This window comes from Gekko japonicus, unplaced genomic scaffold (genome assembly GCF_001447785.1).
Source record: "Gekko japonicus isolate JY-2015 unplaced genomic scaffold, Gekko_japonicus_V1.1 scaffold205, whole genome shotgun sequence".
Classification (NCBI taxonomy): Eukaryota; Metazoa; Chordata; class Lepidosauria; order Squamata; family Gekkonidae; genus Gekko; species Gekko japonicus.
The window spans coordinates 1,190,339-1,212,563 of NW_015175976.1; the positions used below are offsets into that span (position 1 = coordinate 1,190,339).

General features: G+C 46.7%; 1 protein-coding gene across 1 annotated transcript in view; it reads left to right on the forward strand.

Moving 5' to 3' along the window:
• The window catches only part of LOC107123000 (cysteine-rich protein 1-like), a 36,199-nt gene that overhangs the window by 7,421 nt on the left and 6,553 nt on the right, over window positions 1–22,225 (forward strand). The window contains exon 2 of the mRNA XM_015426153.1: window positions 19,877–19,971. Coding sequence (XP_015281639.1) covers window positions 19,877–19,971 — 95 coding nt within the window. The remainder of the gene's footprint in view (window positions 1–19,876; window positions 19,972–22,225) is intronic.

The following is a 22,225-nucleotide window of genomic DNA, read 5'->3' on the forward strand; positions in this document are numbered from 1 at the left end:
TATAATTGTAGTAGTGCATGCATTTTGTTTGTTAGTAAAAATAAAAATTATTTTTAAAATATTTAAATAAATAAATAAATAATCCCTACAACAACAAACAACCCTAGGCCAGTATTATCATCCAAAGGTGTTATCTGGGCACAGGAAAGGGGCAGATAGTGAGTGAAGAGTAGTTTTAAATTGAGGTGTGTTTTTTAAAGCAGGGATTTTTTTTAGCAGACGTTCCTGACAATCTCCAAGAGAAATGGATGCCCCTCTTAGAAGCATCAGCAGCACATAAAATCGACACTTCCCTGTTTGCTCTACATAAACACCAGGATTTGCTTTCTTATTTTTAACTTTTTTAAAAATTTAATTAAAAAATTCCTGTTAAATCGAGAGAGTTTATTGACTTTTTAAAAAGCTTCTCAGTAGTAAAAGCACTAGAATACCCAGGGCCCATTTAGTCAGGGCCAAACAAAACATTATGTTTTTTAAAGAGCTGGGCCCTCAGGGGCAAAACTCCTCCCCAGCAAGGTTTTGTGCAAGAAAATGTCTCGGGTGAGGGAGGAACACTTCCTCCCCTTTTGACACTCTCCCGAACCTATTTGGTGGTCTCCTTTTTTTAAAAAAAAAAGATGCCATTCCCCACAGCTGCTGCAGAGAACATGAGTTGTATTCAGGGAACCTGGAGCTAATTCTTTTTTAAAATGTGATACTTAGTTTGGCTCTCAGTGCTTGCATGACATGGAATTTGAACCTGGGACTTTCCCAGAGCACACATGTACCCACCACTAGTGCCGGTTTCTCCGTATTGGTCTTTTTAGCACAGAGGGGAATTGAGACAAGGCACGGCATTTGTGTAATACATGACTGAATGTTCAGGAAGCCGCAGTGTCCAAGAGGTGATGAGTTATGAGAAGAGGAAGAGGAAGTGCCTAGCATGTTCAGAGGCTTTCAGTAGCAAATAAGCCACAGAGCATTAGCAAAAAGAAGAGCACTAAAGACCCCACAAGGGTTTTGAAATGGTACAATTAGACAAGGAATTTGTATGAGGGGTCCTGCAGTTTCTGCCCGGTTCCTAAGGACCATCGCCTATGGATGCTCCTGAGAACTTAGTTGTCATGTGACAAAGGGAACTGTGTGGTTGCCCATTCAGCTGATCCACTCCTGTCTGAGGTTTATACTATACATACAGGAAGAGCTGGCAGCTCAGCTTCCTGATCAGGCATGCAAGAGGGTTTGGGTGGTAAATAGGTGTCATATATTTGTGAACGATACTTGCATCTGTGTATCATGGCTCACATTCCTTGGGGATTGCCCTAGGTCCAGACACACTGAAACAGGACGTGTTCTTATACAGCCCTCCGGATCTCTAGCTCTCTCCCTCTCTCTCCTGCCCCTTCCAGTCTGAAAGATTCATATTTTATTATGAGGTCATGTAATGTGCTGAATAAACTACAGGAACTACAATAACAATAAATGACATTTATATAGCATCAGAGAGTGTTCAAGGCAGTTTGCCTACCTATCTCAATGATCCTCACAACAACCTTGTATGTTAAAATTATGACTAGACAAAGATCAGACTCCCTAGTGAACTGATGGTAAACCCAGTGCTTGGACTGAGATGCTCCTGGTGTACAACATTATCCTTGCAACCTGTCTGTAACCCTGCTCTGTCCCATGGCCATTGACCTGTAGGTTTCCGCAGGATTCGATCAGTCCCTGTACTATTTAATAATCAAATCAAATTTTATTGTACGGTCAAAGACCAGCATAGATAAAATACTACCCCAAAAAAGTTAAATTGATATTAGTAAAACTCCCCCCCCCCCACAAATCAAAGACCAGCATAGATAAAATACTACCCCAAAAAAGTTAAATTGATATTAGTAACCCCTCCACACAAATTAAAATAGACAATAATATAAATAGGCAGTAATATAAAGGGGTGGTTATTTAATATATATGTGAAGCCACTGGGGGAGGTCACCAGGAGACTTGGGCTGCAGTGTCATCACTATACAGATGATGCCCGGCTCTACCTTTCTTTTCCACATCATTCCAAGGATGCTACTACTGTTTTGAACTGGTGCTTGGAGTCAGTAATGGGCTGAATGAGGGTGAACAAGCTGGAACTTAATCCTGACAAGACAGAGTTCCTCTGGGTCAGTAGAAAGTTCTGAGATGTCAGACCTCTCTTGTCTTAGGTGGGTTTATTTTCCCCTTGAAAAGCCACGTTCACAACTTGGGAATGCTGCTTGACACAGCAGTCATGTTAGAAAACCAGGTGGCTGTGGTGGTTGAGAGTGCTTTTGTCCATCTTTGGCTGGTGCATCAACTGTGTCTGGTCCTGGTTCAGTCAGATCTAGCCACAATGATCCATGCCTTAGTTACATTGAGACTAGACTAGGGAGTGGTGGCGCAGGCAGTAAAACACCCGCAGTAACACCAGTGAGCAGCCATAAGGCTGTTCGAGACCCACCGTGGCCGGGGTGAGCTCCCACCCACCCAGCGGTTTGAAAGCTTAGCAAGTAGATAAATGGGTATCTGCTCCTAGGTGGCAGGGGGCACCCTCCTCCTTGTGGGGTGGCGTGCAGCAGGAGCATCGGTGGTGGAGCTGTTGGCAAGCGGCCCTGGTGACCCAGCGAGCGTGATGGACGTCCGACGTCGAGCGGCAGAATCCGGGCGGAGACTGAATCGTGGAGGTGCAGTGACGCGGTAGCGCGGCGGAGCCAGCAGGACATGAGCCGAAGCTGCAGTTGGCACGTGGCCGCGCACCAGAATGAGTTCGCCGGAGGGAGTCGCTGTATCAAGACCTGTATCAAAGACGCCAGGAAGTGGGGGGGAAATCCGAGAACAACAACACTCGAAGAGCCAAGCAACAACAACAGCCCGCCTAAAGAGCCGAACAACAACAACAAGAGCCCTGCTGCCTGGGTGCTGGTAGGCAGTCACTCCCCCATATAATGTGGCCCTAGATAGGTAATTAAATTGTACAATATAAACTGCTCAGAGCCCTTCGCGGATGAGCGGTCTAGAAATTGAAGGTTAAATAAAAAAATAAATAAATGTGCTCTACTTGTGGCTACCCTTGAACAGTGTTCAGAGGCTGCAGCTAGTGCAGAACAGTGTGGCTAGACCGCTGGTCAGGACCAGCTATCAGCAGCATGTGAGTCACGACCCCAATATTACATCACTTACACTAGCTACTGATCTACTCCTGAGCCCAATTCAAGGTGTTGGTTATGACCTTTAAAGTCCTATATGGGTTGGGACTGAGATATCAGAAGCACAGTCTTCTCCCATATGTTCCTGCCTGGGAACTAAGATCCCAGGGAGAGGTCCTCCTGACTGTCCCATCAATCAAAGAAGCTCATTTGGTGGCAGCCTCACCTCTCGTGGTGGTATGTGAGAGAGGGCCTTTTCAGTGGCAGCCCCACAATTATGGAACAACCTCCCCAGGGAAGTGCGCATGCCCCCCCCACACACACACTTTTGATCTTTAGGAGGCAGTTGAAGATGGTTTTCTTCAGGACTCCATTTGATTACGTTTACTAGCAGTCTTGAGTTGTGATTTTAAATTTTGGGATTTTAAAATATTTTTAATGTATTTTATATGGGTTTCACCTGTGTTGTAAGCTGCCTTGAGTTCCATAAGGAAGAAAGGCAGCTAACAAATGTTATCATGAAATAAACAAAGTAAGTAAAAATGAGTTGGGAGCCAAGAAGTCCCAGGTTTCGAGCCTGGTTCACACTTCACCCTGGTCAAAAACTTCATGCCAATGACCATTTTTCAGTCTCACATTTTCTTTGCTCTGTAACACTGGCCTATCTTATGGGGTTCTTGTAGAGACTATTAAAATCATGTATATGTGGCACTGTTTGCATTTAAGAAAGTACTGTATAGAGGTTATTTTTCCCCCCCAACAAGCAAATTTGTTTACAGTGTAGTACAGCACCTGGCAGAATGTATCTTTTCTAGCTTTCTGTGGTCTAATTCTATTAAGAAACTTTTTGGTTCACTGAGTTCCAGTTAAAAGATAACAGTCAATAAGTTCTTTCTTTCTTTCTTTCTTTCTTTCTTTCTTTCTTTCTTTCTTTCTTTCTTTCTTTCTTTCTTTCTTTCTTTCTTTCTTTCTTTCTATCATACTTTCTTTCTTTCTTTCTTTCTTTCTTTCTTTCGTTCTTTCTTTCTTTCTTTCTTTCTTTCTTTCTATCATACAAGCTGTAAAACAGACCACAGCTAGACAAACAAAACGGTATGTGTGTGTTAAGTGCTGTCAAGTCGTTTCTGACTTATGGCAACAACTCTATGAATGAATGTTCTCCAAAGCATCCTATCATCAACAGTTATTCTCAGGTCTTGCAAACTGAGGGCTGTGGCTTCCTTGACTGAGTCAATCCATTTCATGTTTGGTCTTCCGAAGTGCGATAGCCTCAGTTTGGTCATTTTAATTTCTAGGGAGAGTTCAGGCTTGATTTGATCTATTTATTTGTCTTTTTTTGGCAGTCCATGGTATCCGTAAAACTCTCCTCCAACACCACATTTCAAAGGAATCTACTTTCTTCCTGTCACCTTTCTTCATTGTCCAACTTTCATACCCATACACAGTAATGGGGAATACTATGGCATGAATTTAACTTGATCTTGGTCGCCAGTGACATATCCTTACACAGGATCTTTTCTTGCTCCTCTACGGCTGCCCTTCCCAGTCTCAATCTCCTTCTAATTTCTTGGGAGCTGTCTCCCTTTTGGTTGATGATGAATGTATCCTGATCTCTAATGAGATGCTTTACCCCAACGTTGATCCACATTTAATTCTTGTGTCCATGACTGAGCTGGAATGTTTTCATAACCAGAACTTTCTCGCCCCACAACAGACACCCTGTGAGGTCAGTGGGGCTGAGAGAACAGCTCTTGAGAGAACAGCTCTGAGAGAACTGCATGTTGTTCAGTCTCGCCCAATTCTCCTCCTTACTACAGCTCCTATCCCTCACATCCCAAGTCCATTGATCCCCAGCGTAGGCCTTTTTGGGTGGTCCAAGGGGTGGTCCTCTTTTAGCTTTCCTTTGACTTTGGTTATAAAAATATTGGCTTAAAGATTTTCCACACCACATAAATCGGATGAAGTGAGGTTTGAATGTTTACGCCAGCATAAACTTGGCTAGTCTTCAAGGTGCCACTGGACTTCTGGGTTGTTGTTTTTTTTGCTGCAATAGACTGAGGGCCAAACTAAAAGTTATATTTTATTGAGAAGCTGGGTCCAACTCACTTTCCCTGCAGTCACAAGCAGCTCAGGGGAAAGGCATTTTTAAGTCTCTAGGAGCTCAGTTGGGCTTGGGACAATGGTGCAGGGGAAGGGGGTTGCTCCTGCCTTCTCCCTGGGCTGTTTTCTCAAATTGAAACAGCTGCAAGGAGCAGTATTTTTTTTCCCATTTGCACATACACAGAACACTGTGGGTCAAGTGAGTTGGGTCCAGGAAACCTGAACCAAAATCATCAAAAAACAAAACATGTAGTTCATCCCTAATACGGCTATCTCTCTGGAATGATTATCAAAGGACAAGCTGATTGTCTCCCACTATCTGTTTGTACGTGGCCAACCACTGCTGGCAAAATGTGATGAGAAGACAGCTAGTGACAATTGCTCACAAGGTTGAGTGCTCTACACAGGACAGGGAGCCAGGAAACGGGGGAAGTCATGTAGGCTAAGGACAGAGTATCTGAAGAGCCAGTCAGGACCAAGGACAACTACAAGGTAGCTTCAGATGTTGCTCCAGTGAAGATCATTAACTTAATAAACCCTTAAGTATTCCTGCAGACAGGTTGATGATGCAACTTTCACATGGCTAATGAAAGGCAGCTTCAAGCAACAGTACTTTGGTCATGAGCCATATGCCCTGATATAGAAGATGATAAGGGATGATCTTGTCCTGGAATACAGGCAGCGTTAAGGCAACAGACCTAGGCCACAGAGCAAGGCAACAGAGCTAGAACTCAGTCAAAAGTCCAGGGGTCAAATACCAGTTTAGCAGCAGTCAGAGGTCACAGGTTGTTCAGGAAAGCAAAGTCAAGGTAGTCCAAGGTCATTGATCAGCAAGGCTCAAGCAAGTGCAAAGAGCAAAGTCAAGGATCAGTCCAAAGGTTACAGGAGGTAGGCAGAGTCCGGCATTGTGGCCAGAAAGTTCACAGGACTGTGACAAGTTGCTTCCACAATCTGCAGCTCTCCAAGTCTGATGGCGACCCCAGCAAGGGGCTTTCAAGGTAAGTGAGAAGCAGAGTTGGTTTTCTATTGCCTTCCTCTCCAGCATCTTCCTTGGTGGTCTCCCTTCTAAGTACTGACCCTCCTTAGTTTCCAAGATCCGATGAAATCGGACCGGTTTGGTGTAGTGGTTAAGTGCATGGACTCTAACCGGGGAACTGGGTTTGATTCCCCACTCCTCCAAAGGCAGCCAGCTGGGTGACCATGGGTCAGTCACGGTTCTCTCAAGAGCATTTCTGTCAGAGCTCTCTCAGCCCCACCTACCTCACAGGGTGTCTGCTGTGGGGAGAGGAAAGGAAGGAGATTGTAAGCCACTCCAAGTGAAGAGAGGGGTATAAATCCAATCCAGTCTCCACTCTTCTTCTATTCCATGTTGCCTTTCCTTTCCATGATATTCACTGCAGGCATAAGAACTGATGGAATGGACCCATTTTCAGCTACATTTAAATAAATAAATAAATATTTATTCAATGCATTAAAAAGCTACACATAATACAAAGGGTATACATAACAGCTACAAGGCGAGTTCAGGTACAGAAATTAAAGACGCCGTTGCTTAATCAGTGGTGGTAATTAAGTCCTGGTGGTTATGGAAATGCCTACTAGTAGTGATATCCCTATATCAGTAACCACATATATAAGCTTCCCACTACCACAGTAGTTATTACCACTGCTAATAATTGCTGTGGTGTTTGGTCAAGTAAATACTTCTGACAGGAGTAATTAATACTGATGGCATACTAACAGGGCAAACAGTGCTGTAAATGCTGTCAGAAATGACTGTGTATTTGAGTCCTGGCTGTGAAATCCCATCCACTAATGAGTGTTTATGGGCACAACATGACCTTGAGAAGCTTGTTTCCTTGCCAATATTTTGAGTTTGGCAGGAGGGAATGTGGCAGGAGAATAGGGTGATAGAGAGGAGCGAAAAGAAGATGATATAAACTGAACTGACCATTGATATTAGCCATTTAGGCTTGGATATTTGAGCCCCTGGAATACTCGCCTTTCCTCCTCTTGTAAACATTGGATTTGTTTCCTTTTTTGCCTTACCTCTTTGTCATTTCCATATTATATTTGCTTGGATGCACTTTCCTATTGCAGGTTACCTAATCACCAGCTTGCAATGTAAAAAAAAACCCCACATAATGTAAGAAAGCAAACAATGAAATAAAATGGCTTCTGTTCAATCACACATTCCAAAGAGCCCAGGTTTTCAGAGAAGGAGGCATGGATTTCGGCCAATACCCCACTACCACCGAAGACTCTCCCATTTTGTCCCCAATGCTGTTCCTAGAGGCCCATTGACTCTAGGGTTGCCAGATCCAATCTTATCCCTGGTGGGGGGATTAGGGGGTGTTCCATGAGGGGGCATGGCCACCCCCAATGTGATGACGTCACACATAGTGACGCCCTCACATCCTGGACACAGCTTGCCCCTGCTCCCACATTTCCCCAACCATTTAAAGGGAATCTTCCATTTAAATAGGCGGGGGAGCAAGGGCCAGGCATGCTAGCCCTGCAAGAGGGGAACTCGCCTCTTGCAAGGCAGGAGCTGGCGGCACCCACTTGGAAAGAGCGGGTGCCGTGGGCCCCTGCCTTGCAAGCAGCGAATTTGCTGCTTGTAGGGCAGGCGTGCGCACTGCCTGCTCTTTTCAAGTGGGGCTGCAGATGACTGTTGTGGGTGGGGCTTCCCCTGCCAGTCACCTGGCCAGTGTCGGGTCTGAGCCCTAAAAATCGGGGGAGCCCCCTCCTGCACCTGGGGACTGGCATCTCTAAATTGACTCCTAGGAACACATGTGCTCTTCAGTCTTTGGAACTGTGTAGCTGAATACAGGCCTATATCAAACAGCAGACTTCCCTTAGTGCAGACATCAGCAAAACATGCCCCAACATACTGTACTGTCTGGTCACACTCAGTTTTACATTTAACGATACAATGACTGTATCTGATTCAACACTGGCAACTCAGTTTTACATTTAACGATACAATGACTGTATCTGATTCAACACTGGCAAAATACTTGCTTGGTCAGAAGTTCAGGCCAGCACATGTGAAACTTAGAGGCTTTGAAATGAAGGACAGGGAGAGAATGCATCTAGTTAACTCTAATTTAGGGGAACAGGGTTTCTTCGGTTTTTCCTAATCTATAGCAATAAATTCTGATCATGCATAGCCCATCTTCACTCAGAGAGTAATTAAATTAAGGGATTTGCTACGGTATATGTAATGATGGCCACTAGCACAGATGGCTTTAAAAGGAGATTTAGGCAGATTCATGGAGGAGAGGACCTTCAACGGAAGAAAGGTCCATCAATGTTGCTAGGAGGCAACATGAGGGAAGGCCTTGGCATCTATGCATTGTTTGTTGGCCCTGTGTAAAACCGGCTGCTGAACTGATCTTCTCTAGCAGGCCTTCTCTCATGTTCTTACAGTCTAGATTTCTTCAGCCTGCCCTGGTCCCTAGATCATCTACGGCCCGGTCACACGGGAGGATTTGCCCCGTGGGAGGGGTGGATCAGGGGCGCATCAAGCGGGCGCGATCATACCGCAACATCTAGGAAGCGGCGCGCACCCGTCCCCGATCCGTCCCTTCCAGCCGAAAACCCACAGCAAAAAGGTAGCACCAAAAGAGTACTACCTACCTGTTGATGCGCAGCATGGGCCGGCGTCTGATCACCGACGCATCCGTCTCCCTGCAGCATACAGAGGCCCTGTAGAACTGCGCATGCGCGCACATGCACAGAGGGCTTGCCTCGCTCACCGATCTGTGACTTCCCCCCGGCATCTGATCATGCCGGGGAGCAACTGCGCGGCGGCTCGCGAGATCTGTCTGATCCCGCCGCCGCGCTTCTCTTTTGATGTGGCTCAAAAAAGCCGCACTTCAGTGTGACCAGGGTCTACATGGTGCTCATGTGAAGGAAAGGAGAGAAACATTCCTGGAGGAATCTGCTTTTTCCTGGGATACTTAATTTCTTGTTCTGTGCTAAACCACTCAGTTGGGAGCATGGATATTTGGTAACAGGATGTAATAGTACAAAATTATTAAAAATGTAATGCACATTTCTTGTTTCAAACCTCTTTGTTTACACTGGCCTGTTTACACTGGCCTGTATCCTATCCATCTGCTCAGCAAAGTCTGAAGGTTTTCTCCAGACTATGGAGACTTCCTCCAAATTAAATAACTCTACTGCGGGCAGAAGAACCTCTTAAACTAAAAGCCCCTTAGGGTGGAGGAAGGTTTCAGGCTAGGGTTGCCAGGTCCGCCCTGGTAGGGGATGAAGGATAGGGTTGCCAGATCCAGGTTGGGAAACTCCTGGAGATTTGGGGATACAGTCTGGGAAAGACGGGGACCTCTGTGGGATACAATGCCATAGAGTCCACTCCCCAAAACATCAGTTTTCTCCAGGGAAACTGAACTCTGTGTTCGGGAGATGATCTGTAATTCTGGGGTATCCTCAGGTCCCACCTGGAGGCTGGAATCCCTACTTCAGGCATTGCTGGGTGGAGTGCTAAAATTAGGGTTGTCAGGCAGCCCTAGGTAGCCTGGCTATATGAGGTAGTCAGGGGGGCAGGGATATGGGAGGGCACCATTGGCAATGGCATGACATCACTTTGGAGGCAAGCCTGGAAGTGATACCTCACCTCTCTGGGAATCACAAGAAGTTTCTGATGATTCCTAAAGAGACATGACATCACTTCCAGGGTATCTCCTGGAAATGATGTCACACCATTGGTCTAATGAAAAATTTGTGTTTATTTTCCTCAGGAAGAACAGGTTGCTGGCAAGAGGTGTCCTGCCATAATGGGAGACCTGGCAACCATGGCTAGGGTTGCCAGGTATGGGTTGGAAAACACCCGGAGACTTTAGGGGTGGATCCAGGAGAGGGTGGGGCTTGGGGAGGGGAGGGGCCTCAGCATGGTCCAATGCCATAGAGTCCACCCTTCAAAGCAGCCATTTTCTCCAGGGGAGCTGATCTCTGTCAGCTGGAGATCAGTTGTAAAAGCAGGAGATCTCCAGGCCCCACCTGGAGGCTGGTAACTCTAACCATGGCTAGGATATAGGCAATTGTTGCAGCAGTACTTACAACAACCCCAAAAGACAAACCATTATTATACTCAAATTGCAGTTGTGAGGCAGGATGAGGATGAGAGAGCTGCGGCTCGTTGCAGGCGAGCCAATGAGTTTGTATCAATTTCAAAGGTAGCACTTATTTCAGGAAGCAGGGCTGAGGAAAACCCTGAGTGAGACCTTGGAAATCTACCAGCAGCCTGAGTAGAGTAGACATTGTTGGGCTAGACTGCCCAACAGTCTAACCTAGCATAGGACAGACATATATGGTGGGAGTCTGTGAAAACTACACCATACCATCACTCTTCATTCTCTGATGCACTGTTTCTGGCCTCCCAGCTCCCAGAGGCTGCCAGTGCTCGACTGGCAACTCTACACTATTCCAAAGTTTTCAAGTGGAAGTAAAAGATTTAGCCTCTCCCATTTTCTCCTACCCCACCAAAAGTTAATTATTGGGATTCCCTTTCCGTTTATTACACTACCTGCAGACTTTGTTGGATCGGGGTCCACACATTCCATGTTCTTCACATGGAAAATAAAATTTAAATTCGTAATATATTTCCACTCTCCCCCTAATATGTCTATTTCCCCTCTTGCCCAGAAAGGGGAAACATTCCTTTCCGCTAGCTTCAAAAGGTCCAGAAATGTTGCCCTTTTAATCTGAGTGCTGCCTAAATCAAATCTGAAAATTCTGTTTGGATTCCTCCTTTTTGTGGTGAGAATCATGTAGGTTACTCGTGGTAGGCTATGGGATCTGTGGACTGTTATGTATTAGGGCTGGAACATTCCAGGACTGTCTACCAGAAACTGGCTGAGCTTGGAGATCTTGCCAGACTGCGAGAGAGCTGGTATCTTTCTGTGCGAGATGTTTATTCGATAGGACGTGGAGCCCTCTACAGCCTCCTGAGGTGAATGAGCAGCCGGTGAGGGAAGCGCTCACATGCTTACTAATGCTTCACCTCAGGAAGGGCACCGCAACATCCAGCTTGTTCGGAACTGCCTTTTCCCTCAGGCTGGGGGAACGTCCTGTGCTGAGAGCAGAGGGCCGCAGCATGCTTGCAATTGAGCTAACGAAGGGAATGTGGTTTTAAACTGTGACTGATGTGTTGTGCATTTAATAAGTCCCAGCGCATCCTGCTGGAAAGGGAATGGGGACAAAAACGCTGACAGATTTATTTTCTGGTATCAGATAGCTCCATTATTAATCAGAGAAGGTACATACCAAGGGAAGGAAGGAGACGAATGATAAAATCATCTGGGGAAACTTTTTTTCTGCCTTTCTCTCTGAGTTTTCAAACGTTAAATAAAAAGCAGTTTTAAAAAAGCAACTTACTTATGTGCACGATGTGTTAAATATATACCTTTGTATCTAATTCTAAATATGGCCCTAGAGTGTCGATTAAAAACACACACACAGACGCTGGTTTTTGGTTTCCCAGGTTTGCAGGTATCCCCAGGTTTGCAGAAAAATACCCAAACTTTTTTTTTAAAATGTGGGAGGTTTAAAACCTCCACAAACTGGATAAGGCAGACCAAGAGCTTGTGAAATATCACAAGAGCAGTCTTGGCATTGTGGGGTTGCCTAGCAACCAAGGCACAGGAGCCTTGGCCTAACCCCCCCCCCCAGCAATCTTCCAGTTTGGGGGGGGGAAGCAGGAGCAGAGGGTGGGGAATTGTTATGTCTTAACGTAATAAAGAAACAAGTGAGCTTATGCACAGTTCTATATTAAAAGAGCATTGCAAGGATTGAACTAAAGGGCCAATCAGAGAAGCCTTGTCTTCAGCGGGAACCACTCTAATTGGTTCCAAGCTCCATGTTCCTATTGGTTGTTATCTGTTTGTGGGGTGTGGTTTTGCCCGTTCAAATCGTATATGTCAGCCTTGTTCTATGTAGTTTTGCCTAGTGTTGTTATGAGCTGAATAAATGAAATCATTTTGTTTAAGAGCTGCTTCGATCTCAGTTCATAATAGGAATGGAGACAAGTGGAGATGGGAGGGGAGAGAAATGGGCAAGTGGTGAGGAAGGGGAAAGTGGAAAAGGGGAGGAGGAGGAGATGGAATTATACCCCGCCCTTCACTCAGAGTCTCAGAGCGGCTTACAATCGCCTTCTTTTCCTTTCCCCACAACAGACACACTTTGAAGTAGATGGGGGTGCATACAGATTGTGTCTAAAGTTTCACCCTACTTCACGCATAACACAATCTCATATGAGTTGTGGGTTCTACTCAGTTTCTGAGCATGCGGTGCCCAGTTAGGATCAGGACTGCAGTGCCTGTAGGCAAGCCTTCCTCTTTGAACTATTTCCCCAGCCTTAAAAAGTCCCAGAGGCACTACTGAGCATATGGAGAACCCACAGAACATCAGGGATCCCCAACTGTTAGCTTCCAGAACCCCTCCTGCAGAAGGGCAGTCTTACACACTCCTCTTTAATCTTCACCCCCAGAATAATTTGTGTACTGTACAGTCTGGCCTAGAAATGGAACCAAGATGGAGCATGAACAAACAGAATGGATGCTGGTCAGAGACAAGCCCAGGAAACTATTTTTGGGAAGGTGACACAGAGTCATGGACTTGCTAATAGCTTTACTCCCCACTCAAAGGAGATACTTTCATCAATGGGCTTCTCAGGAAACAATACCCTTCCCTGGCGTGAAATCATCGCACCTGGTCACACTTCCACTGCCTACTAACTAATAGGCAATTCATTTAACTCGATAGCCTCTCCCATCTTGTATTCAGGGGTCAGCAGAAAAACACTAACACCTCTGGTTTACATTTAGCAATCTCATCAGGAGAACATTAACACTTTCATTTTACACCGGACAAACTCATCAAGCACCATGAGCAATTCTCATGCAAACTGTCATGAGTTTCCTTCAGTCTTTGTCCATCCATGGGAAAGCCATCAAGCCTCTCCCAACACATTGTCTTATCCCCAACAAGCCAATCATGGTATTGTTTGGGAGGCACACACATCAGCCTTGCCTTGGGTACAATTTTCCTATTAAAATGACACACTCCACCCAGTGCAGCATATGGATGTTCTAAGCACTGAACATCGCACCCAGTCACTTGCTTGCGTTCTTGCCTCTTCCTCATTTTCTCCAGTAAACGCTAGCCAGTTCCCTCTCAACTTCCACGAACCTTGACCTCAAGACACAGTAAATATTACCCTCTCTGAATCACTTTCCCCACTACTTCCTTTTATTTTCCTCTCTTATATAGTTTGTGTGTTTTCCCCGTGTGCTTTGTATGCATGTTAGTTCTTTATTTTTTTTCTTAATAAAAATACCTTTCCAGTCATCTGACCTGGTTTATTCAAGAGTTCTCAGGGAACAATCCCTGTAAATATTGGTGGAGATCCCCTAGTTACCCCCTCTCGCTGGTCTCAAATTTCACTGATTCCCTCAATTAATTAAGAGACCCCCAATGTGGGTAACACAACCAGTGTACCCTGGGTAGGGTAGCAATTTGTCAGGTAAGGGTGGGGGAACTACTGCCTCACCTTCATTGTCCACTCTTGCGGAAGTGATATCACCACATTGTCTGATGCTGTAGCATTTGACTGGTTTTCCATAGAGCTTTGGGCGAATGTTACAGCCTCTGGAAATGCAGTGTCATTGCTTTTGGTTATGCAGCTGGAAATGACATCATGATGATGTGGGATGCTGTTATAGTGAGTCTCCATGTTCCAAAGTCTTGGCAGTTGTTTCTACCTGTAGTTATTACAGCTGCTGAGACTCACAACAAGGCCTGCAATCCCATGTTTTAACAAGACTCATGAGTTGGCATCAATTCATTCTCTTCATCCCGATCCAGTCAGTTGAAATATCCCCCACTATTGCACTTAGCACAAAGTCATGCTGCACAGAAATCACTGAGCTTAGACTAAAGGAATTCTGCCTAGGATTGCATTGATAGAATTGCCCTGAGCCTGCTTGCGGGGAGGGCGGGGTAGAAATCAGACAATAAATAAATAAAATAGTAAACCAAATGTTCCTCCCTCCCTCTCCCCGCCCCTCTCTCAAAGGAGGTGCAAGAGTTTTACAAACATGAAGTCATCTAATGTTCTCTGACAATTTATGCAGCAATAGAATGTACCGGTGCTACTGAAATGTAGGTTAAGGTTGTAAAGGCTCACAAAGAAGTGCTCCATTTTGCTTTCTCCTTACTCCTCATTTATTCTGAGCCAAGGCTGTAGTAGGGTTGCCAGGTCTCCCTGGAAACACAGAGATGCCAGCTCCTCCTTGGGAAATTCCTGGATGTTTGAGGGGTGGAGCCTGGGGAGGACAAGAGACCTCAGTGGGATACAATGCCATAGAGTCTACCCTCCAAAGCATCCATTTTCTCCAGGGGAACTGATCTCTTTAGTCTGGAGATGAATTGTAATTCTCAGAGATCCCCTGGCTCCACCTGGAAGCTGGCATCCCTCAATAGCCAGCTTTCCTTCCTGAGTGGGGCTGCCATATTTCATGGGGGTAGAGTTTCAAATAAATGATCACATGACCTCAATAGCTAACAGAAAAATCTGTAAATAGGGGGAGAGATGGTTTAACCATTTCCCTAACTCCCTTATGCCTGCTGTTCTTCTTCCTCTTCTTTGCCCTAGGAAAGAAAAATGGCAATCCAAAGAGCAGGTGACTTTCTTTCCATTCAGTACTAATAATCCCTGCCCCTCTTGGAAGTAGATTTCCAGCAGTGAAACTGCACAGATGAAGCATTAATACCTCCTTCCCTTGTACCATGCTCCTAATCTGAAAATCTGGGCCCCTCACAGGCTGCTGTTTCCTGTTAAAATACATCAGGGAGATCAATGTACAGATCAGCCAGTACTGTATTGTTATGCAGGCCCCAATTCTGTGAGCGATGAGAAGGTCTGGAGGCTAATGCTTAGCCAGGTTGGCTCCCTTTGGAGGAGGGACTGAGTACATTTTTTTGTGTAATATTGCCTTTATTTTCAAACTAGGAAAAAGGCCCATTGTGGAAATAAATACAACGGCCTCTAGAAAGAGGCTCTGGGCGGGTGCCCCGGCCTTGGACACTCAGTGTCAATTTGCTGTGGCGACCTCAGCAGGGTATAATGACACTGAGTCCACCATTTTCTCCAGAGGAACTGATCTCTGCTACCTAAAGAACAGTTGTAATTTTGAGTGAGCTCCAGCCCTCACTTGGAGATTGGCAACGATGGTTTCCCAGAAGGGAATGGTTGGTTTGGAGGATGGAGTCTATGGGTTTGTACCTGTCCAAGGTCCCACATCTCCTGAAACCCCACCCTCTCCAGGCTCCATCCCTCACATCTCTAGGAATTTCCCACCTGGAGTTGGCAACTCTATCTCCTTCCCAGCCAATCATCAACCTACCTTTATTTCCCCCTCACTCTTCAGCTTTCCACCCCCCACACATCTGCAGCCTCTCCCGTGCTCTGAAGCCCTGACTGCTACATCACATTGGCTGTCATATGGGGGCCACCTCAGCAGCATATAAGGATACAGAGCCCACCATTTTCTCCAGGGGAACTGATCTTTTCCATCTGGAAAGCAGTTGTAATTCTGAGTGATCTCCAGCCCTCACTTGGAGATTGGACATATTTTACCTCAGAACAGCAAAACTGTTTAGAATGTTAGAGGCAAACGCCAATCAAGTCGCATATGCAAACGACCTCTGTGTTCTGAGGCAGAGGCCAATGAGGCTGCATATGCAAATAACCTCTGTGTTCTGACTGGCTATGGGGCGGAGAGGAAGAGCAAACTGTTTAGAATGTTGGAGGCAGGACTCAGGCAAAGCAGCCAGTGGATAGACAGATCAGAGAGCGAACTGATTTTGGAGCATGTGGAATGTTCTAGAGACGTGCCACCACCATTCGGCTTTTATTTATAAGGAAGATACATATGCAAGTAGAGTTACCAACTTCCAGGTGGGGCCTGGGGTTCTCCTGGGATTACAACTGATCTGCAGACCACACAGAGATCAATTCCCCTGGAGAAAACAGCAGCTTTGGAGGGTGGACTCTATGGCATTGTACCCCACTGAATCCCCCCCCAAAAAAATCCCACCCTCCCTAGGTTCTACACCCATATCTCAAGGAATTTCCCTGCCTGGAGTTGACAACTCTATGCAGTGTTGAAAAGCCTACCCATATCCAGTCCCCAGAGAGAGATCCTGCACCCCTCAAGGGCTTTAGCCAGCTCACAGCAGTGTTCTTTCTCTCTCCTCCCAACCAGAATCTAAAACATTGTGCTTTCTTTTCATACACACCTGCCTCCTACTTTCAAGTAAGAGGATGGTCATTGGCTCCAGTCTTGGATGGGCCCCTGAACAACTCACTTCCAGGTATTATGTGGATGAAACCTTTTTAAAACAAAATATGCCTCTCCCTCCCTGTTTGGTGTAGTGTTTAAGATTAAGAGCAGCAGACTCTAATCTGGAGAACCAGTTCTCTCAGAGCAGCCAGCTGGGTGACCTTGGGTCAGTCATAGTTGTCTCAGAGCTGTTCTCTCAAGAGCCGTTTTCTCAGGGCTTTCTCAGCCCCATGTGTGAAGGCTCCCCTTGACTTGGCTGATAAATGTTTGTGCCTCTAGTAATTAGGGGGCAGGGAATGTCAAGCATCCCAGAGCTTGAACTGGGAGCTGTACAGGTCAGGTCTGAATTACCCCAGCTCTGTGTATCACTGGTCAGAGGACAGACCTTCAGGCAGTTCAGTCAAAAACACAAATACCATGGACCTGATTTGTCTTGATCAGGGCTGTCAAACATACAGCCCACAGGTCAGAATCAGCCCCTGCAGGGCTCTTATCTGGCCTGCCAGCACCTGGCTCTCTGCTTTCTGCATTGCAGCTCACTTTTGCCCAGCTCTCTCCTCTCCTGTTTCCTGCTTTGCAGAGGAGAGAAAGAAAGCCAAGCCTCCATTCCCTCGATTGGCTGAGTGCTCCCCCCCTTCTCCTTTGAGGAGGGAGAGAGAAAGAACCAAAGACAGAGGGAGGGAGGGAGAGTCCATGGTATCTTTAAGACCAACAAAGTTTTATTCCAGGTATAAGCTTTCGTGTGCACACATTTCTTCAAAGGGAGGGAGAGAGGGAGGTGGAGGGAGGGAGAGAGATCCCCTATCCAGTTCTAACAGACAATCTTTATTAGTGGAAGGGAGCAAGAGTTCAGTAGCAACTTAACAACTAACAAAATTTGTGGCAGAGCATGATCTTTCATGAGTCACTGCTCACTTCTTCAGATGCAGCTAGAATGTGAGTCCATGTGTCCTTATATCTTGGAGAGTGAAGTGATTTCAGATGGCAAATGACAATAGCAGGCATTGGTAACGAGAGAAGAAACCTAGGTTTCCACTCAGTCCAGGAGGATGCATTGTCTTTAGCGTTGTCATTGTCGTCGTCGTCATCATCGCTTTATTACAGTTCGTAACCAGCACAAAACAGTCCAGATAATATTATCATCAGTTGCAATTCAGAAGTCTCTCTTTCTAATACCCCTTTGAAATTCCTTTGTAAGAGCACTGCTACTCTTAGGTCAGCAACTGCAACTGAATATCCTGGAAGGTTAAAACGTTTTCCCACTGGTTTTTGAATGTTGTGGTTTCTAATAGCGGTAGAAAGAGTAAGAGTCCAGTAGCACCTTAAAGACTAACAAAATATGTGGTAGGGTATGAACTTTCGTGAGTCACTGCTCACTTCTTTAGACTTATTTCCATTTATTCTTTGCATCCTCACAGACTGAATCCTCCTGGACTAAACTGAGACGTAGGTTTCCAGTCTCGTTACCAATGCTGATATCTCCACACCTACTACCCTTCTGCATATCACACCGAATCCAATCAAGCCTGCTAATGCCATTTGGCATCTAAAATCATCTTTATAAAGTTTATATCTTGGGTACCTGATGTTACATTTTATGGCACACATGGCCCAGCCCACCAACATGACATTTATGTCAGATCCAGCCCTCGTAACAAATGAGTTCGACACCTCGGCTCTAGATCCTGAGAAACAGGTGACCCTGAACAGCCAGTTCTGTGCCGTTGCTTAGCTCCAAGATCTGCTGCAAACCCTCAGTGTAGGGAATAGGGAACCTATTGCCAAGGGAAGCCACTAGAATGATTTTCCAGGGTGTTTCTGTACCAGCTTCCTTACTCCACCCCCATAACCATGTCCAGGGCCTGGTGTTATTGACTCCTTTTTCAGTGGCAAACTGTCCTGGTTCACTTCCACTTCTCTCAGGTTTTGTCATCCTTTCTGGTCATTGGAATCTGATGAGGGATGCCAGCCTCCAGGTGGGACCTGGGGGATCCCCCCCCCTATTATAGCTCATCTCCAGACCACAGAGATCAGTTCCCATGGAGAAAAAGGGTGCTTTGGACTATAGAGCATTGCACCCCGCTGAGGTCACTGTCCTCCCCAGGTTCTACTCTAAATCTTCAGGGGTTTCCCAAACTGGGGCTGGCAGCCCACCCACCCTACCCCCTCCCAGTGGCCAGGGGGGACCTGGCAACCCTAGATCTGACCCCAGCTGTACTTAGAACTCGACACTGGACAGCTGAGAAGAAGAAGTCCCTCCTTAATGGGGCAACTAGCTGGAATTTGAGAGTGCCTTGTGGACATCCTAGAAACAGGGCATCCAGGCTTCCAGTGGTGGCTGGAGGTTGTCTGAGATGACAGCTGATCTCCAGGCGACAGAGATCACTTCCGGCTGTTTTGGAAGGTGGACTCTATGGCATTGTATCCCATTGAAGTCCCTCTCCTTCCCAAACCCCGCCCTCCCCAGGCTGCGCCCCCAAAATCTGTAGGTATTTCCTAACCCAGAGCTGGAAACCCTACTTAGAAATGATGAAAGCCACCGAGAGTAGTGCAGTCTTCTCAGGAACTGACTATCTACACACACACACACACACACACACGCAAACACAAATCCAAAGGTGTAAAGAAGGGCACTTTTGACACCCACTTCTAATTTTCACTTTCCATCCCAGAAGGACAGTGTTTGCAGCTAGGAAGCATGCCTCGAGTTGAACGCTGTGTGGCTCTGAGGAATTTCCTAGACAATAAGGTGCTAAGCGGCCTCTGATTGAAAAATCAGGCCTTAGGAAACCAGCCAGGTACTGACAATCTTTGGGTAGGTGTCTCCTTTTCGGGTTCAGCTGTGTAGACACACACGCAAACACACATCACATCACATCACAAATAATAACATCATATGATCTAGGATAATCTTGCAGAAGATGGCCAGATATAAAAGAAAGAAAAAAATATCTTTGATTGAAGTGCAGATGAAAGCTTCTGGCAAGGTTTGAAATTCAATTTCGAATACGTAAAGTTTGAGCAAACTTCAAAAAGATGCATGTTGCAAAAATTGAGGTGCAAAACGGGGGAGGAAGGGGGGGGAAGGATGCCAAATTGTTCCTGCATTAAAAAGATTCGACGGCTCCTTTTCTTCTGAAAATTACTTTGGCAAGGAACTCCAGCGGATCAAAGCGGCATTCCACATATGCTCCTCTATTAATGAGGTGCTCGGAGCATAATTACTCATACCTTTCCTCCCTCCTCTCTTAACAGCTGAGCGGAAGCGCTCTCTCGGCAAAGACTACCATCCCCTTTGTCTGAAGTGCTACCACTGCAAACGGCAACTCAGCCCCGGCCAGCACGCCGAGGTAGGAAGAAAAAAAAACCAAACCCCATCACCCCATCTGTCTCCTTCAGTGACTTCCTACAACCTGACAGCCATCAGAGGACCGTCCAGCTTTTCAAAGGCTCCTCTTAGGGATCAGGTTGCACCAAAGACTGCTTAGAAGTGCTCTAATGTGACGGCAGGGGAGAGAGGCGGGAGGGGGAGCAGAGAGAAGAACACTGGCAGGTTTACAGCTGCCTTAGCACAATGGCTGTCGTGACAATGGGTAGGGTGCATGGGAAAGGATATAGCCCGGATATAGCTAGGCCACCAGCTCAGGGTATGCACATGTGGGGAAAGAAGGGCTTTTTGAAGCACTGAGCCACGCAGAGCTCTTTTTTTTTTATTTGGGGAACTGCATAGTGGAATGTGACTGGAATCTCTGCCCATGTTATTACAACATGCCGGTGCCGTTTCTGTGTGCGTGCACATGTTTTGTGGCTTATGCTACTACCACATGGATGTTTTGATCTGTCTTAGCCTCTTTAGCATGTAGCACTGTCTTGGGGAGCATCCTGACGATGTAGTCCTTTTCTCTTCTTTGTTGTCCTGCTTCTATGTTTCCTCCCCACCCCCCACCCCGATGTTTTGCTTTCTTTCCCAAACCTCATTGCCTACAGTCTTTTGGGAAACGTCACAGTCAAGACATCCTTGCACGCCATGTGGAAAAAGAGATGCACATTCTTGCACCTTCTGCCCATATCCATGCCATTTTCCATGCTCCCCACAGCTACTGTTCCCCCCCACACACACGGCTATGGTGATATATCAACTTCATTTTTAAAAAAAAGCCACAAACAACTCTCTGGGACAGAACATGTAGCGACCATGCGAAGTGCCTGACCACTGAAATGCCACAATATTTTCAAACAATTTGAGATGAAGGGTTAGGGTAGACAAGTCACACATACAGCCCTGGGGCCTGGCTCACCACTGTGGTGGGGCTACTGGGGGCTCTGCCCCCTTCCTTAAAGGGACCCTCGCTTAAAGCCTTCCGGCTTCTTCCCAAAAGCATTTAAAGGGCACCCTCCCCTCTTGCAAGGTTTAAAGGCCCCTCCGGCTGATCGGTGGGCCACGTGCTCCCTGCTGATCAGCTGAAGGGCCCTTTAAATCTCGCAGGAGGGGAGGAAGAGGGGTGCTCGCCACCTAGGGTTGCCAAATCATTCTGACTCACTGGCGGGGGAGCGTTGCTTCGGTCTGGGAGCTGCCAAGGGACGCACGCGTGCCTCCAGAATGTCACAGGAAGTGACGCACGACGTAGAGCACGTTGGGGGCGTGGCCCCAATCGTTGGAGGGAAAACCAGAGTTTTCCCTCCAACTGTTGGGGCCATGCCCCCAACGTGCTCTACGTGGTTGCGTCACTTCCTGTGACACACCCACGCTGTGCTTCGGGGGGTGGGGTTCCCCCGGGGCCAGATTCCACGGTGGTGGGAATAGGGCCTCCAAAGTGGGGGGTTACACGTCCCCTGCCCCCACTTGGCAGCCCTAATGCCACCCCCCTTCACTGTGACAAATAATGGCAGCCCCACCAGGAAAAAATTGCCCCACAAGACACAAAATGCTGGCTATGGGCCTGCCAGAGGCTGGAACTGGCCCATCCAGGGCTCTTATCTGCCCGATGAGCAACTGGGCAGCACCAGTCCAAATGTGGGCCAGAAGGGCCTCTATTAGGGTATTAGACTCCCTGCTGGGGTCCCTCCCTTCCCCAAACGCAGACCCTCCCCAGGGTCTTCCTCAAAACTCCAGGGATTGCCCCACCCAGAGTTGGCAACGATAAGGGGTGAGGAGGGCTGGTTTGGCCCCGAGCTCTGCTGAGGAGGGGTATGGGTCACTGTCAGTGGTAGAATATCTCCGGTACCCGGCATTACGTTTTATGGCACACATGGCCCGGCCCAACAAAGTGACTTTTATGTCAGATCCGGCCCTCGTAACAAATGAGTTCGACACCTCTGGGACAGAGGATGTGGAAGAAGTGGCATATAAACATATTAAATAATGTTGTCACTGCTGCTGTGATTTTGCCAGGTTTTCAGCTCTGGCAATTCCCACTGTTACAAATTAAGCACTCCATCTGACCGGTGTGAGTGTTGTTCATCTGAACAGAGCTCCCCCCAGCACTGAAGACAGGTCAGGGTCAGTGTTCCCTCTAAACTGAGTTAGTGTGAGCTAACTCACAGTTTTTTAGCCTCCGGCTCACACCGTTTTGTCTTCGCTCAGGAAGGATGGCTCCAGAGCAA